This window comes from Megascapheus bottae, chromosome 1 (genome assembly GCF_031878675.1).
Source record: "Megascapheus bottae isolate mThoBot1 chromosome 1, mThoBot2.hap1, whole genome shotgun sequence".
Taxonomy (NCBI): domain Eukaryota; kingdom Metazoa; phylum Chordata; class Mammalia; order Rodentia; family Geomyidae; genus Megascapheus; species Megascapheus bottae.
In genome coordinates this window covers 257,004-271,561 of record NC_143509.1, presented here as the reverse complement: position 1 = coordinate 271,561, position 14,558 = coordinate 257,004, and the positions used below count along the sequence as shown (strand labels likewise).

Sequence of the window (14,558 nt, the reverse complement as noted above, 5' to 3'; positions counted from 1 at the left end):
TTTCTTTCATATGTGTCCTAAATGGGGAACAGGAAGACATCGGCCTGCTGAAGGCCGGTGGTCAGGAGGGGACAGAGAAGCCACATGGGTGGGAGGCTAGGGGCTGACACCCAGAATCCCAGGCACTCAGGACGCAGAGACCTAGAGCGTGAGGATTTGAAGTCGGCCTAGGTAGGAACGTGGGTGAAAACTTTTATCTACAATGAACCAGCAAAAGAAAAGCCAGGAGTGGGGCTGCAGGGTGTGTGGTGGAGCGCTGGCCCTGAGTGAAAAACGCTCACGGCCCTGAGTTTTCTAACTCATTCCACAGACCCGGCTCACCTTCGCGTTCCCGCGTTCCCCGAGCATTGGCTGAGGCCCTTCATTTGCATAGGCCCTGCATATTTGCATAGCCCCACGCATTTGCATGGACCCTGTGTACTTTGCATTGGCGCTGCACATTTGCATAGGCCCTGTGTATTTGCATAGACTCCACCCATTCGCCTGGCCCCTGTGGACGTGCATAGGCGCTGCGCACCTGCGCAGAACCCGTCTGCGCCCGCACCGACCCGGCCTGGCAGCCCCTCCGCCTCCCTGGCAGACGCTGGCGGAGAGTGCGGGCTCAAGGCCGCCGCCTTGTATCCCTGAAGCAGGCGTCACCCCCACACACCCCTAAAGCACACTGCTGCAGGGTGAAGGGCCGGGTTGCTACAGTGCCTCCTTTTCAGATAACTTCTTGCTCGGAGCTCAGAGATGGTGTTCCAGCACTCCCGCCGGCCGCTCGTTGACCCCACGGAGCCCACGCACTTGCATGTGACTCTCCTCAGAGGTTTTATTGAGATTAGGCAACAGCTGGAAACCCCCCGGAGGTCCACTGGGAACGAACGAGCCGCCGCGTTCCCGCTGCGCAATGGAGTATTACTCAGCAGTGAAAAGGAGTGACGCGGGAACACCCAGGAGAAAACACCTGCAGGCTCTGCCCCGGCCTGGCAGGGCGGGCTGGGGGGGGACGGGGAGGGGGGACGCACCCGCGCGCCACCGCCCTGGGTTTCCAGAGGCGCCCCGGCCCACCGGCTATCCGGGCCGTGGAGAGGCCCGCGGGGCTTCCCGCGTGTGGGACGCCCTCGGCCTCACTGGTGAGTGCGCGTGCGCGCCCGCCGGCCCGGGGCTGGAACTTCTGCCCCGGACAGGGCGCGAGCCCCGCTCAGGGGGAGGGGGAGCCGGGCTGCTCCGCGGGGGAGGGACTTCCGGGAGGCGGGGCCTCGAGTCTCCCCGCGGGGCGGGGCCATGCCGGGCCGCGCTGATTGGCCGGCCCTCCGCCAGGGGGCGGGGCCCGAGCCCGGCGCTCAGAGGTTGCTTTCGCCCTCGCGTGCGGGGCCCGGGTCCGGGTCGGCGAGGTCGCCGGGCGTCAGTGGCTCCGGCCCCGCCCGGCGGCTGCACAGCGGGCGCTGCTCCTCCTCGGGGGGCTTCTTGGCTCGCGGGGAGATTTCTTCTGGACCCTGCGGGGCCGGGGCGAAGCGAGGCCGAGTGAGAACCACCGGGGCCCCGGAGCGCAGGGCGCCGCGTCCCTCCTCTGCCCACTGCTGCTTTAAGACTCTCCAGCCTGTCATCTCGCTACTCGGGAGGCTGAGAGCGGACGACCTGGGTTCGAAGCCACCCAGGGCAGCGCCCAGGCTCCGAGGTCAAGCAAGCCCAGGACGGGCACAAAACAAAACCAGAAACTCTCAGGACCATGCCTTCTCCCTGCCTAGCTCTCCTGTGCCAAGCCCGACCCTGCACCAGGGCCTTTGCACCTGCTGTGCCTGCCACCGGGCCTCCCCAGACAAGGCGCGCCACCATCGCGGAGAGGCTGGCTGCCAGCCCCGGCCCTGCCACATTATCTATCACTCATCCTGCTAAGAAAATCAACCTCTCTCCCTCCCTCCCTCCCTCCTTCAAGGCTCTTCTTCAGGAGGGCTCAGACCCCCTCCCCCCTCAACTGCTCTTCCCAGACTCTGGGAATTTGCTCAGCAATCCCAGGGTTCTGGCCCACGTCCATCTGCCCCCCTCTCCCCGTCAGGTTTCTTATGTAAGCGTTTTCTCTAAGTTGGGCGTCTGGAATGCGGTGATTCTATCTTAGGAAGCAACTGTAGATCCGCATCCCAAGGGCCCGCAGCTTCCTGTGCTGTGGACAGGAAGACGCGGTGAGAACCGGCCCAGACATCTGTCAGGCCACACAGGACATCAAAGGAATTCGATGTCTCCCCAGGGGCCTAGGGGCTTGTGAGGCTCTGCGAAATCATCAGGGACCCCCGGGCCCCCTCCCCCATTACGACCCCGGCCCAGAGCCGCCCGGGACCGACCTTCGCCAGGCTGCCATCCAGGGTGGCTGCTTCCTCCTTGGGGGCCACGGCCGCCCCCTGCCGAGCTGGCTCCCACCAGAGCAGCCCGGGGCCCAGGGCGCTGCGCTGGGTGGGGCCTCAGGGATGGGAGAGAAGCGGAGACTTCAGTGCCGGGGGCTGGGGTGAGCTGGGTCTCTTTCCAGCCTCCACTGCACCTCTGGGGACCCCCAACAAGTTTCTGCCCCTCTCTGAGCCTCAGTTTCCGCCTCTGTGGCTGCCAGAGGGAGCTGGAAGTGGGCACCCCTCCCCCGGGCCGCCTGCCCTGTCCAGCCTGCTCCTGCCCCAGGGCCTTCGCGCCTGCTGGGCCGCCCAGCCCCTCCTTCAGAAGGGCTCAGGCTCCCTGATTCTGCCATGGCAGCTGAGGAGGGGTCTGGAGCCAGAGACCGCTTCCGTGATGGGTCCTGGCTTCCCTCCACCTCTTCAGCACCGCGGACAGCGCCCCAGGACTCAACAACACAGCCCCAAGTGGCTGGCCGTGCCTCGGCTGGCCGGGCTGGTGGGAAAGTGAGGCAGGCAGCCCGGGAGGGGGGGGCGCACTCAGTGTGGGGGCCCCGCGGCCTGCTGCAGGCCCGGTCCGGAGGTGCGGGCTCACCGGTCAGCAGGCTGACCACAGCTCCACACAGCACGGTGGTCAGCGTGCCCAGGGCACCGTAGTACAGGTAGGAAATGGCGTAGAAGCTGTCGGCTAAGTCGGGTCGGCCGGGGTCCACCGTGGAGCTGGAGGTGGGACAGGTGTGAGGGAGGGCCTGCTTCACCCCAGGTTTTCTGTCACAGCCGCCCCCCAGGTATCCAAGGTCGGAGGTGGGGTAGACACCACTCCCCGCTCCGCCATGCCGCCCTCTCAGTGCCCCAGAGAAGCCTCCGAGGGAAACGGGCCTGGCCACGCCCACCGAGACCACGCCCACCGAGACCACGCCCACCGAACCACGACCACGCCCGACAGACCCCACCATGACCACGCCCGCATTGGCCACGCCCACACAGACCCTGGTCACCCAGACTCCCCCACTCCGGCCACGCCCCTAAACAGGCCCAGCCCACTCCGGCCCCCACGGCCCCGCAGTCAGCCCCGCTCACCCGGAGCTGTTGGCAGCCAGGAGCAAGTCCAAGACAGAGGCGTTGGCCGAAGGCGCCTGGCAGCGGGTGTCGGAGAACGGCAGGACGCCCATGCTCTCAGCGCTGGGTGGGTACAGCGTGGCACCCACGGCCACCCACAGTGAGAGAGCCAAGCCCGCACCCAGCCCTGCCAGGACACCCTGGGGGTGGAGCCAGTGTGAGGGCGTGGGCTCTAGCAGGCTTTATAGCCACGCCCTCCCCAATTGCCACGCCCTCTGCCAGTCCCTGACCACAGGTCCACACTGCTCCTCAGAATGCTCGGTCCGACGGCCACGGCCACGCCCACGCCCCGCGCGCATGCCCCGCCCCCGGAGCCCCGCCCACCGGCCACGCCCCCGCGACGCACATCCGGGTTGGCCAGGCCGTGGAAGCCCCGCCCCTCACCGTGGCGTTGCAGGCCGGAAGGCCCATGCCCAGGATGAAGGCGCCCAGCAGGGGCCCGCTGATGACGCCCATGACGGTGAAGGAGCCCTGCCGATCGGGTGCCTCAGTTTCCCGGCTCCCGGTTCCCTCCGGGGGCGCCCCTCACCCCCCCACCCCGGCCGGGGCTCACCTGGAGCACGCCGCCGCCCAGCAGCGAGGACAGGGCGGCCACGGTGAGACAGGCCGAGCCGTAGATGAGCGCTGCGGGGAGGGGTGCGGTCAGCGCGGGCGGGCGCCCCGCCCCGCCCGGGGTCCCCCAACTCACAGAGCCCCTTGGAGATGAGGACGAGCTTCCGGGGCGCCAGGCCCGGCATCCGAGGTTTGATGAGGTCCTCCACGGTGACGGCCGCCATGGCGTTGATGCTGGTGGACGCCGTGCTGCGGGCGGGGCCGGGGCGGCTGAGGACAGCGGCCCCCAGGCTCGCGTGGAGGGCCCGGCTGCCCACCTGCACCCCAGCCCGCCCGGGAAGCAGCGTGCGCGCGGGCCGTACCCTGCGGCTCCGAGCCGGGGCGCTCACCTGAGGGTGCCGCTGTAGGCGCAGGCCAGGAAGAGGCCGGGGATCCCGGGGAGGTCCTTGAAGATGTCCAGCACCAGCAGAGGCATGTACTGCGGGGGTCGGGGTCACTGGGACAGCAGCATCCCATGGCCCCCACCCGGACACCAGCACCAGGACACAGTGTGTGCTTGCAGCTCCGGCTGATTCTAGGCTCTCGCTCCCTACCTCCAACCCAAGTCCTGTCTGTAAGGGGGAAGCCGAGATAGGCCTGACCTTATCCCTCCTTGCAGGAACCGGTGTGAGGAACAGAGCAAGCTCTGGGACTTAGGGACTGTTATTTGCTATAGTTATCAACCCTTGCCTCAGGACACTTGCACGTGCTGCTCCTTCTAGAACCAGCTTTTCTAGCCAATTCCTCAGAGATGGGAAAAGGGAGTGAGGGCCTGGAGCCTGTCAGGAGCCTGGAGGAGACTCACCTGGTCTGGCGCAGAGATGCGCCCGGTGAGAAGAGGGTCACAGTCCTTGTAGAACACAAACATGACAATGCCACAACAGGCGGCGCTGAAGACGATCAGGAACAGACCCAGCTGGTTGATGAGGAGGGCCCTGGGGGAGAGGCGGCCTCAGGCTTGGGAGAGGACAGCAGGCCCCACACCCTAGGCTGGGCTCCCCCAGGTGGGCCCTGGCCTGGTACTCACAGCTTGGCCTTACTCTCTGTGCGGCAGGCCACGTAGCGCTGCACTTGGGCCTGGTTCACACCATACATGGACAGCCACACCAGGGTGCCTCCCACCACAAAAGTCCAGAAGGTGTAACGGCTGCGCGGATCGGGGTTAAAGCTGGGGGGGGAGGGACGACAGGGTGAGGCAGGGTGAGTCACTCACGAGAGGAGCCCACAGGGACTTCACCCCCCCACCTCCCCGTGGGTGCCACAGGGACATTTGGGTTTTGAGTAGCTCGGGCTGGTGGGAGAGGGGCAGGGCTGACAGGCCAGGTGGGGAAGGGGGAGGCTGCGCAGCCGCAGGGAGCGGAGGGGAGTGGGAGGCCCGGGCGTCTCCACGCACTCCATGATGTTGATCCGGGAGTGGTTGTGGGCGAGCTGGAGCACGCGCAGGGGCCCGCCCACGAGCAGGGCACCGCGGGCCAGGACCACCCAGAACCCGCTCAGCATCACGACCACCTGGAACACGTCGGTCCACACCACGGCCTTCATGCCGCCCTGTGGGTCAGGACAGAGCGGCGTCGGCCTGGCTCCCGGCGTTGCGGGAGCGGTCAACTGCCTCAGTTTCCTCATCTGCGAAGTGGGTGGGGGCAACACCTCCTCACAGTGTTGGTGCCAGGACGGGGGACGTGTTAGAGGAGCGCACCCAGGGCTCTGGGTCACCCAGGCCTCCCAGGCGACAGCCACTGGTTTGACCTCGGAGAAGCTCCGCCCTCCGGGCCGGGGCGAGGCTGGCCCCGCCCTCTCCCCGCAGTTCCTAACCAGAGGCTGGCCCCGCCCCCTCGGGCCTTCCAGCGGCAAGGCCCGCCCCCTATCGGGACAGCCTTGGGTTCTGGCCCCGCCTATCCAGCAGGAGGGCCACTTGCGGGCCAGCCACGCCCCTCCCTCAGGCCATTTGCGGAGCCTGGCCACGCCCCCGGCTCTGGAACAGCCAATCGAAGCACCCCAGCCTCCTGGAGCGCTTGGCATGCATGGCGTGCGCTCAGGGAGAAGAGAGGAATCCCTGACGCCGCGCCTCTGCCAGCCCCGTGTGGGGAGAATCTGATTGGGAGCCCGGAGAGAAAGGAGAGAGGGACTGGGTGGATCCCAGTGGAACTCCTGGATCAGGCCATGCCTGAAGATCGCCTCTCCCTAGCTTCTCAGCAAGACCCTTCCTATCCTTTCTTCATGAGGTCCGGCCCGGGCCGGGCCCTCTTCCTTGGGGGAAGTGGGCAGTGGGGAGAGAACTGGCCTAGCACGCGCAGTCCGCCGTGGGGGTCCCGGGCCACTCACGACAGTCGTGTAGAAGGTGCAGATGAACCCGGTGGACAGGAGGGACGCCCAGATGTCCAGCCCGGTCACTGTGCAGAGACACCCACCCTGGTTAGGCAGCGAACTCGGCTCCTGCGACCGAGGGGGGCCCTCCTCCCCCTGCAGGGGCCTCGCTGCGCCTGGGCCTCCTCCGAGTCGCCCACAGCCGTACCTTGGTTCAGGATGAGTGCTGGAGCGTAGATCACGATGCCCGTGTACAGCGTCTGCAGGGGCGGGGCCAGCGGAGCGAGGGCGTGTCGGGGGCGGGGTCAGAATGGGACAGGTTGTTGGGGTCTGGCCAGGTCGCCGGGGGGCGTGGCCATAGGTGGGTGGGCGGGCTCATGCAAATCAGATGTGTGTGGACCGGCACAGGCTGGAGGCCGGGCTCCGCCAGGTGAGAGCGGAGGTCACTCACCGTGGCCACCAGGTACTGCACTGTCCCGCAGAGCCTCACCGGGCGGCTGAAGCGCAGTTCCAGGTACTGAAAGTAGCCAAGGGCTGGTGGTCACCGCAGATGACGGGGGACTCTGGTGGTCCTCGCGGTTCCCGCGCACCCCGCACCGTCCCAGGGGTTCCCCCTGCCGGGTCCGCGGGGCTCCGAGCCGTGTCAGTGGCGCTCATTGTGTACCAGATCACCCTCCTTCCCTTTCCTCCGCCGTGGGGCGAGGCCCAGTTGGCCTTTGGGGCCCCAGGGAGTAGGAGGTGGCAGGGACGCACCTGTCACCAGGGTCCCAGTCCCTGGCCCCGTCCCCGCCCCCGGTCCTCGCCCGGGTCTCCGGCCCGCTGCGCCGCCGCGCGCTCTTCCTCCTTCCGCCCGGCCTCCCCGGCGGTGGCGCCCGAGGGGGCGCGGGGCGCAGACCTGGTAGGTGCTGGTGAGGCCCAAGCGGTAGAAGACGGGCAGGAACAGCGCGGCGGTGAGCACCGAGCTGAACACCTGGCCCAGGCACATCCACAGGAACTTGATGCCGAAGCGCGCGGCCTCGGCCGGCACGCCGAGCACCTGCACGGCCGACATGAAGCTGGCGGCCAGCGACAGCCCCACGGGCCCGGCCGCCAGGCGCCGGCCCCCGGTGAAGAAGTCGTCGGCGCTGCGCTGCCCGCCGCCCGCCAGCCCGACCCACAGCCCGATGCCGGTGGACACGAGCAGCATGAGCGCGAAGACGCCGTAGTCCCAGGCCCCGAACGTGGCGGCACCTGCGTCCGCCTCGACGGACCCCATGGCGCAGGGACACGGGCCCAGCCCGGCCACCGGCTGTCCGGTTCCCCTGCGCGCAGCGCGAGCAGCCCACTGGGGCCCCGTCCGCTCGGGCCGCCCGGGATCCCGGCCCCGTCCCGCGGTGGGAGCGTCCCCCGATGCTCAGGTCCCGGGCAGTTCGACGCGAGGTCGGCTGGAGGGGCGGCTCCTGCTCTCCGGCCGGGGCGGTTTTAAGGGCTCGGGGTCATCGCGGCTCCGCCCCGTGGGAGGGGGCTGGACCTGCACCCCTTCCGCCCTGGATAGCGGCGGGGCGGGGCGCCCCAGGGAGCTCGGTGGCAGAGTGCTGGCTGGCTCCCAGAGGGGAAACTGAGTCTGGGCGCCCAAGTGCATACTGCCCCTGTGCGAGACAGGGTTCAGAGTGGGGATGCAGGCACCCCAGAAAAGCAGCGGGAATGAGACCCTCCCAAACGCGCACGTGACTGCCCCGCCCGCCTCTGGCCAGCACCCCAGACTGCTTCTGCAAGGTGGAGGCTGAGCTGGGAACTTGAGGGTCACCCCCACAGGAGACTCAGTGTCCTGTGGGAACTGGGGTAACATACTGGGCGTGGTACTAAACGGGGAAGGCTATGGCTGGCACTGGACAGCCCAGCTTGTCTGCTTTCTTAATGACTCTCCTCTAATTGACTCACGAAGGCCCTGTGGGCACAGCCCCCCTCTTTCTTTGGGGAGAGATGAGTACTGGGGAGAAGTCGCACCAGGCCCCAGCCCCGTGGTTCGCAGCCCCTCCCACCTCCTGGCAGCACTGTGACATAGCACCCCCGCAGGAATAGGTTGTGAGGGAATGGCCGTGGGGTACACGTTGGGCATTGGGGGGGGGGGAGCGGGAGCAGTGCCAAAATCGGGCCAGTGGGTGTCAGGGGGTTGACAGCAGGAACAAGTGGAGCCACTGTGTACTCGGCATCTCAGCGGGGAGCTCGGCTGGCAGTGGGGCACCCTGCTGCACCGTCACCACGCACATGCCCAGGGCCCCACACAGGTAACAGATCTCTACACGACAGGGATTGATGCCAGAAAGGGGCCACAGTGGCTGAAAAGGACAGGACTGGCAAACATTCCCTGGAGGCAAGGCGTGTCTCCCAGTGGCTGAAGGCCAGGCCCTCTGGAGGGCACAAGGACACTCCAGGGCTCTGACTGCTGGGGTCAGCCTGCCTTCCTCACCCTCTTTGCAGGCCCTAGGGAGTCAGAGCTGCTTCCTCACTGGCCCTCTACCAGATGACCACTTCCTGGCAATGAGAGAACTAATGCCAGGACAGAGGACTGCACTGAAGAGAAGGTGAGGTGGCAAGGGACTATTCCCCGGATGGCATCTACCAGGAAGCCTCACTAAGGAAACAACAAGCAGGCCAACTCAAAGATCCCACCAGAAACCAGAGTGGCCAGTAACCAAAATTCACACCCCAACAGCTGAGGACACCAGCACCTACCAGTGCTGGGTAGGTTAAGCTAGAGGCCTTTTGTCCTGGGAACCTGTGTGTGCCCAAGGCCATGGGCCCTCCTGTGGAGACGAGACAGCAGTCCTGGCAGACACCCAGGATACAGGGATTGGCTAGGCCACCCCTGGGACAGGATTAGCTTTGTGCCTGGAATTCCCAGGGTTGCTGGGGTTCCCTGGGAACCTGGGGGTGGAGTGACCCATGTGAGCTGTGGGGGGCTGGGAGCGGGCTGGGGTGGGGGGAGAGCGTGCAACTGAGCAGGAAGCAAGTTCTGTAAGTTTATTGGCCATCCCCAGTTTAGAAGAAGGTGTTGGGCCTCTTGGTGGTGAAACGAGGCTTGTGCTGGCGCCGCAGGACACGGTGGGGAAGTGGGAACTTGATCTTCGAGTCCTGTAAGGAGGAGAGCGGTGAGGGGCCTGGGCACTTCTGCCCCCTGCTCAGCCAGGTGTGGCAGCACTGCTGGGGCTCCTGCGTCACCCTCCCAGCCCTGGGCACTCACGTGGAACTGCTTGACAGCGGGCCGGCGGCACTTGCTGGCTGGGATCTCCTCCACCTTCATGATCTGGATGGAGTGGGCGCGGGCACGGTGCCGGGCTCCCATATCCCGGTCTGTGGGGAGGGTGGGTGTCAGGCCTGACCGGCACCATGGCCAGGCCCACCCAGCCTGCATCAGGGGTGTAGGATCTGGACATTCACTTTGAGGGGCACAGGCCAGCCCCCAAAGGCGACGAGGCCCACTTGCTGTGTGCACCTCTGTTTAAACCACAGCTACCACAAGCAGCAGTTCTTGGGTTTGGGTGCAAGGGGGTGTGCGGGGACGGACTGGGGACTCACAGCACTGGGTGACGGCCCCGGCCGTGGTCAGGTCGCGGTACTCCCGGTACATGTTGTGTGTGCCACTTCGGGAATCGTAGCGCAGCCAGACTCCGAAGTTCTTCACCCGCAGGGGCGTTTTCTCAAACACCTGTAGCAAAGACAACAGGCAGGGTGAAGGAGGGTGGGAGACAGTCCATGGCTGCCCATACTGGCCAGCGCCCGGCTCCTACCTGACCACAGTACACAATCTCCCCAGAGGACTTCTTCATCTTCTTGAGTTGTGAGACAAAGTACCAGAAGCGGGACTTGGCCACCACGTGGTTGGGGGCGAAAATGCGCATTCTGTACAGGGGTGGTGTGTGGCACTTGGGGGTGGGCAGGCAGCGCCCCACCACCTTGTACTCTCGTAGCTGAAAAGAGACCCAGTATCACCTGCTGGACCTGGCCCACCAGAGTCAGAAACCTGGGCAGGTGTGGACGGCACCCCTCCACTGAGCCAGTCATCGTGTTCTGGGTGCTTCGGTAGTTGAGCACACAGCCCCATCCTCTGCCACCAGAACATGGCACGGGCCAGACGGCGATCCATGCCGGTGCCCGTCACAGCTCCATCCCGGAGCCCAGAGACGACGACCAGGAGGGAGGACGCACAGTTGACCAGGTAGGGCCAGGGCAGCAATCGAGCAGTGCGGGCGCTGCTCCGAGGTCTTCAGGTTCAGTTAGGTGGACACGAAAGAGGACCCGAGGAGCCACGCGCGAGGACGCACGGAGTCTCGCTATTCCCACCGGGGAGTGGGCGGCGGGGCCTGGAACTTCCCAAGGGGGTGGAACTGAAGCTAGAGATCCGCACACGAGCCGCGCCCGGGGCCGGTCTGGAACCCCAGCCTCCCGAATGCGGGGCCGTCGGCCCGGCCACCCCGCGCCCGAACATCGCCCCACTTCCCGCTCCCAGGCCGGGCAAGGAAAAGAAGAGCCCGTGCCCACAAAGCCGGCCCTCCAGACAGGGAGACCGAGGTTCGGCTCACGCCCGGGCCCCGCCGCTCCACGCGGCCGCCGCCATGTTGGCTGCACTGAGGCAAAGCGGCGGGACAGCGAAGCAGGCGGAAGGAGATACCGCCGCTGGCCCGCCCCTCGACGAACCCCGCGCCCCTCCGCGCCCCGCGAGGCACTCGCGACGCCCCCAGCACCGCCGTGCCCGGCTCACCGTGCCCGAGGCCTTCATGGCGTCCTGTCCGCGCTCGCCGCCACCCACGAAAGGAAGTAGTCTGTGCGGCGCAGCCGCTCAGGACCAGCTCGCTGGCGGAAGTCCCGCCCTCTGTCCTTCGCTCGCCCATTGGCTCGCTCGGTCAACACTCAAACAAGACTTCTTCTTTATTGGCTCTGGATCCGCCCACCTCACAACCCTGCCTGTTCTCGCAGCGAAACTACAGTTCCCAGCAGGCAAAGCGGCGGCCTCACTAGTTCCGCCTTGGCCGTGGCGGGGTGCTGACGCTGGAGGCACGTCGGGAGTTGTAGTCGTTCCGCTCATGGTCTGCCGATCCCCGAGAGCCTCCCCGCGATGCTCGAGGCTTAGCACCTGGCTTTGGATGGCAGGAGTATGCGTTTTTACTGTGTTTTCCCCTTGCCATGAGCTCATGATGAAGCCGCTGGCTCAGGGAGGTGCGTTACGGGGTCTCGAGGTGCCCACCTAAGACTCTCGTCGGCAAACGGACATGAGAGCGTTTCCCTCTTAAAGACGTTTGCCGGGACACGGATAGAAGCCCTGCCTGCGGATGGCGGATTCCGCTCACGTTTCGAGGCAGCCGGAAGTGAATCCCTCCCGTCAGCTTCCGGTTCTCGGAGCGCCCGGGGGCGGGGCCGCGGGTGATGGACACCCCGCCCGGGGGCGGGGCCGGGCGCCGCTGGGAGCTGACGGAGCATGCGCGCGGGGATCCGGCCTGGGCGGCGGCCAGCAAGCACGCAGGCCTGGGTCCCGCGATGGGGAAGCCTGGGCCGCAGCGCCACTCACAGACGTTCTTTTTATTTGCCATTGCTGGGACTTGAACTCAGGGCCCGAGCACTGCCCTTGGACACTGCTTCCAGTTTTTGTCTGTATGTGGCAGCAGTGGAACCCAGGGCTTTGTGCCTGGTAGGTGAGCACTCTACCCGGCCTCCCATCCCAGCCTCCTGAGTAACCAGGGCCACAGGCGTGAGCCGCCAGCCCCGAGCTCCCTCTGACTGGTTGCGTGTGGGGAGGTGTGGGGCCTGGCCCTGGGCCAGGTCCCTGTCCTTGTCACTCATGGCCATGCGCTCCACTTGAGGTCCAGGTAGGCCGGTGTCTCCTGAACAGCGTGCGCAGGGCCGGCCCGGTCCCTGGCCCGGTGGCTGTGGACAGCGGTGCCCACCCCCCGCCGGGTGGAGTGCAGCAGGAGGCTCCTTGTTTCTTCACAGAGGAGCCGGGCTCCACACCCTTACGACTGTCTCCCCAGCTATAACATGGAGCTCCTGCCTGCACTCAAAGCCCTGTGCCTCAGCCCCCCTCCCCACACCCCTGTAGCTGAAGAGCAGGGTGGGTGGGAAGAGATTCTGACAGATGCAGAGCAGAACCCAGGGGCCCGGCCGGCCAGTTCAGGGATTCCAGGGAACATAGAACAGGCAGCGTGGAGGGGCACTGGCCTTGGGCCCAGCCTGCAGCTGGAGGCCTGGTGGAGGGGGGGGTGAGGGGCCCCCCCGCCAGTGGCCCGTGGGGCCCAGGACTTTGTGCCTGTTTCCTTGAGCTCTGCTCCATTGTGGGTGTCGCACCCCACTTCCTCGTGTCAGGATCTCAGGAATCCAGCCCCCAGCCGGCTGCGTCTGGTCACTGCCCACGCTTTTCACCAGGCCATGGCGGCCCTAGCATGGACTTGGCCGCCAGCCTGGGCCTCCAGGCTTCTGTTGTCTCCCTGAACCCCAACTTCCTTGTGGTTCCTGGCTGAGCCGTACCTGCCTGTCAGCCTTAGGGCTGCTGTCACCCCAACCTTCAGGGCCGTGAGGCCCCCTCCCCCACCCCCTGCGCGGGACTCACAAAGGGTGAGGCAGCCCAGCTGGGGCTCTGCCCTGCCGGCCTCAGCCCCTGTCACCTCAGACCTTCGCAGTGGCCTCTCTTACCCTCCCTGACCCACCTGGCACCTGGCAGGACACTTGAGGCCAGAAGAGGCACCGGCTCCCCTGCTCCAGCGCTGCCCCGGGGCAAACCACCTGTCCTCCCACCTGCACTTCCCTCTCTGGGGTTTCCCAGAGCCTCAGTTTCCCCTCTGAGCTGGAGGCCCCCGTGCACCTGAGATGTCTGAGGAAGCAAGCTATGGCCCTGCAGATGCTTTTATTTTTGTCAGTCATGGGGCTTGAACTCTGGGCCTGGCCGCTGTCCCTGAGCTCTTCAGCTCCAGGTTAGTGCGCTACCCCTTGAGCCACAGTGCCATTTTATTTTCTTAAGACTAAGATACGTTTTGTTCTAAGAAATCTTTGCCTACTTCAAGCTATCAGGCTTTTCCCTCGTTCTTTACTGGATGAGCTTTATAGTTTTTGCCCCATGGATGCAGCATTGTTGCACTGGTCCTCAGTCCCTCTTCCCAGCCTTGGGGCAACCAGTCCTGTCCTTCCAGGGGCGGGGGCTGGACACTGGTGGAACCCCATGCCCAAGAGTGGGTGCAGCAGTAGGGTGGCAGCTGGACTCTCCTCTCCTCCTCTGCTACAGCAACTGAATCTGGACTCTGTGGACAGGGGCTGAGGGCACCTGGGCAGCACAGGTTGGGGGCCCCAGCCAGCAGCAGGAGGCACAGGGCAGCCATGGGGTTTGTTTGCATGCTTCACGTGGGGGCGTCTTCAGTCCTCAGAAGTGCAGGCAGGGGCTGGAGTTTGGCCTACTGGTAGAGTGCTTGCCTAGCATGCGCGAAAACCTGGGTTCAGTTCCTCGGGTCTTCATAGAAAAGCCGGGCACAGTGGCTCAAGCCTGTCGTCCTAGCTACTCAGGAGACTGAGATCTGAGGATCAAGGTTCAAAGTCAGTCCGGGCGCTAAAGAAAGTGACATCCTCATCTCCAATTAACCACCAGAAGACTGAAGTAGCACTGTGGCTCGAGGGGTAGGGCCGTAGCCTTGAGCTGGAGAGCTCAGGGACAGCTCCCAGGACCAGAGTTCAAACCCCATAACTCACAATTTAAAAAAAAAAAAAAAAGCCAGAAGTTGTGATATCGCTCAAGTGGTACAGCCTTAACCTTGAGAAAGCCCAAGGACAGTGCCCAGGCCCTGAGTTCAGGACTGGCAAAAAAAAAGTGCAGGTGGGGGGTCCCCTCCCTCGCCCAGTGCAGGACAGTTTCTGAAAGGCTCTGAGAAGAGGCACAGTGGGCCCAGGTGCCTGCTGGGGCTCTAGGTGGCGGTCCAGACTGGTCCAGGCTGGCCTGGGTTGTCCCTGGCGCAGGCTGTGGGCATGTGGGGCTGGGGCCATCCAGCAGAAGGCTGGAAGCCTGTCAGCCTGTCATCTCCACGTCTCTGGCCTCCACCGACCTCTGTCGCAGGATTGGGACACAGAAATCCACTTTGGCCAGGGCCTCAGCCTCTTGAGAGGGCCTGGCCCCGCCCTCCATAACCAGCCTCATGTCACCACCCTGAACACCAAAACCCTCACCCAGCCGGA

The 14,558-nt window shown here is 65.5% G+C and overlaps 2 protein-coding genes and 1 non-coding gene across 3 annotated transcripts; all 3 read right to left on the bottom strand.

Moving 5' to 3' along the window:
- Window positions 1–1,061: 1,061 nt before the first annotated feature.
- Window positions 1,062–7,379, bottom strand: Slc5a5 (solute carrier family 5 member 5). Its single transcript, XM_090357712.1, has 15 exons — window positions 7,267–7,379; window positions 6,823–6,888; window positions 6,580–6,631; window positions 6,390–6,457; window positions 5,461–5,615; window positions 5,095–5,235; window positions 4,873–5,002; window positions 4,418–4,506; window positions 4,165–4,277; window positions 4,030–4,100; window positions 3,861–3,947; window positions 3,438–3,616; window positions 2,953–3,077; window positions 2,322–2,437; window positions 1,062–1,478 (listed from the first exon to the last, which is right to left on the bottom strand). The coding sequence occupies exons 1-15, from the start codon at window positions 7,354–7,356 to the stop codon at window positions 1,326–1,328; spliced, it is 1,635 nt and encodes a 544-aa protein (XP_090213838.1). The 5' UTR covers window positions 7,357–7,379; the 3' UTR covers window positions 1,062–1,325.
- Window positions 7,380–9,359: 1,980 nt separating this feature from the next.
- On the bottom strand, window positions 9,360–11,202 carry Rpl18a (ribosomal protein L18a). Its single transcript, XM_090334163.1, has 5 exons — window positions 11,113–11,202; window positions 10,142–10,321; window positions 9,930–10,059; window positions 9,595–9,704; window positions 9,360–9,485 (listed from the first exon to the last, which is right to left on the bottom strand). The coding sequence occupies exons 1-5, from the start codon at window positions 11,128–11,130 to the stop codon at window positions 9,393–9,395; spliced, it is 531 nt and encodes a 176-aa protein (XP_090190289.1). The 5' UTR covers window positions 11,131–11,202; the 3' UTR covers window positions 9,360–9,392.
- LOC150067770 (small nucleolar RNA SNORA68) lies at window positions 9,769–9,899 on the bottom strand. The gene has a single exon (XR_016538577.1). It is a non-coding gene; the product is annotated as a small nucleolar RNA SNORA68 (small nucleolar RNA).
- Window positions 11,203–14,558: the final 3,356 nt, after the last annotated feature.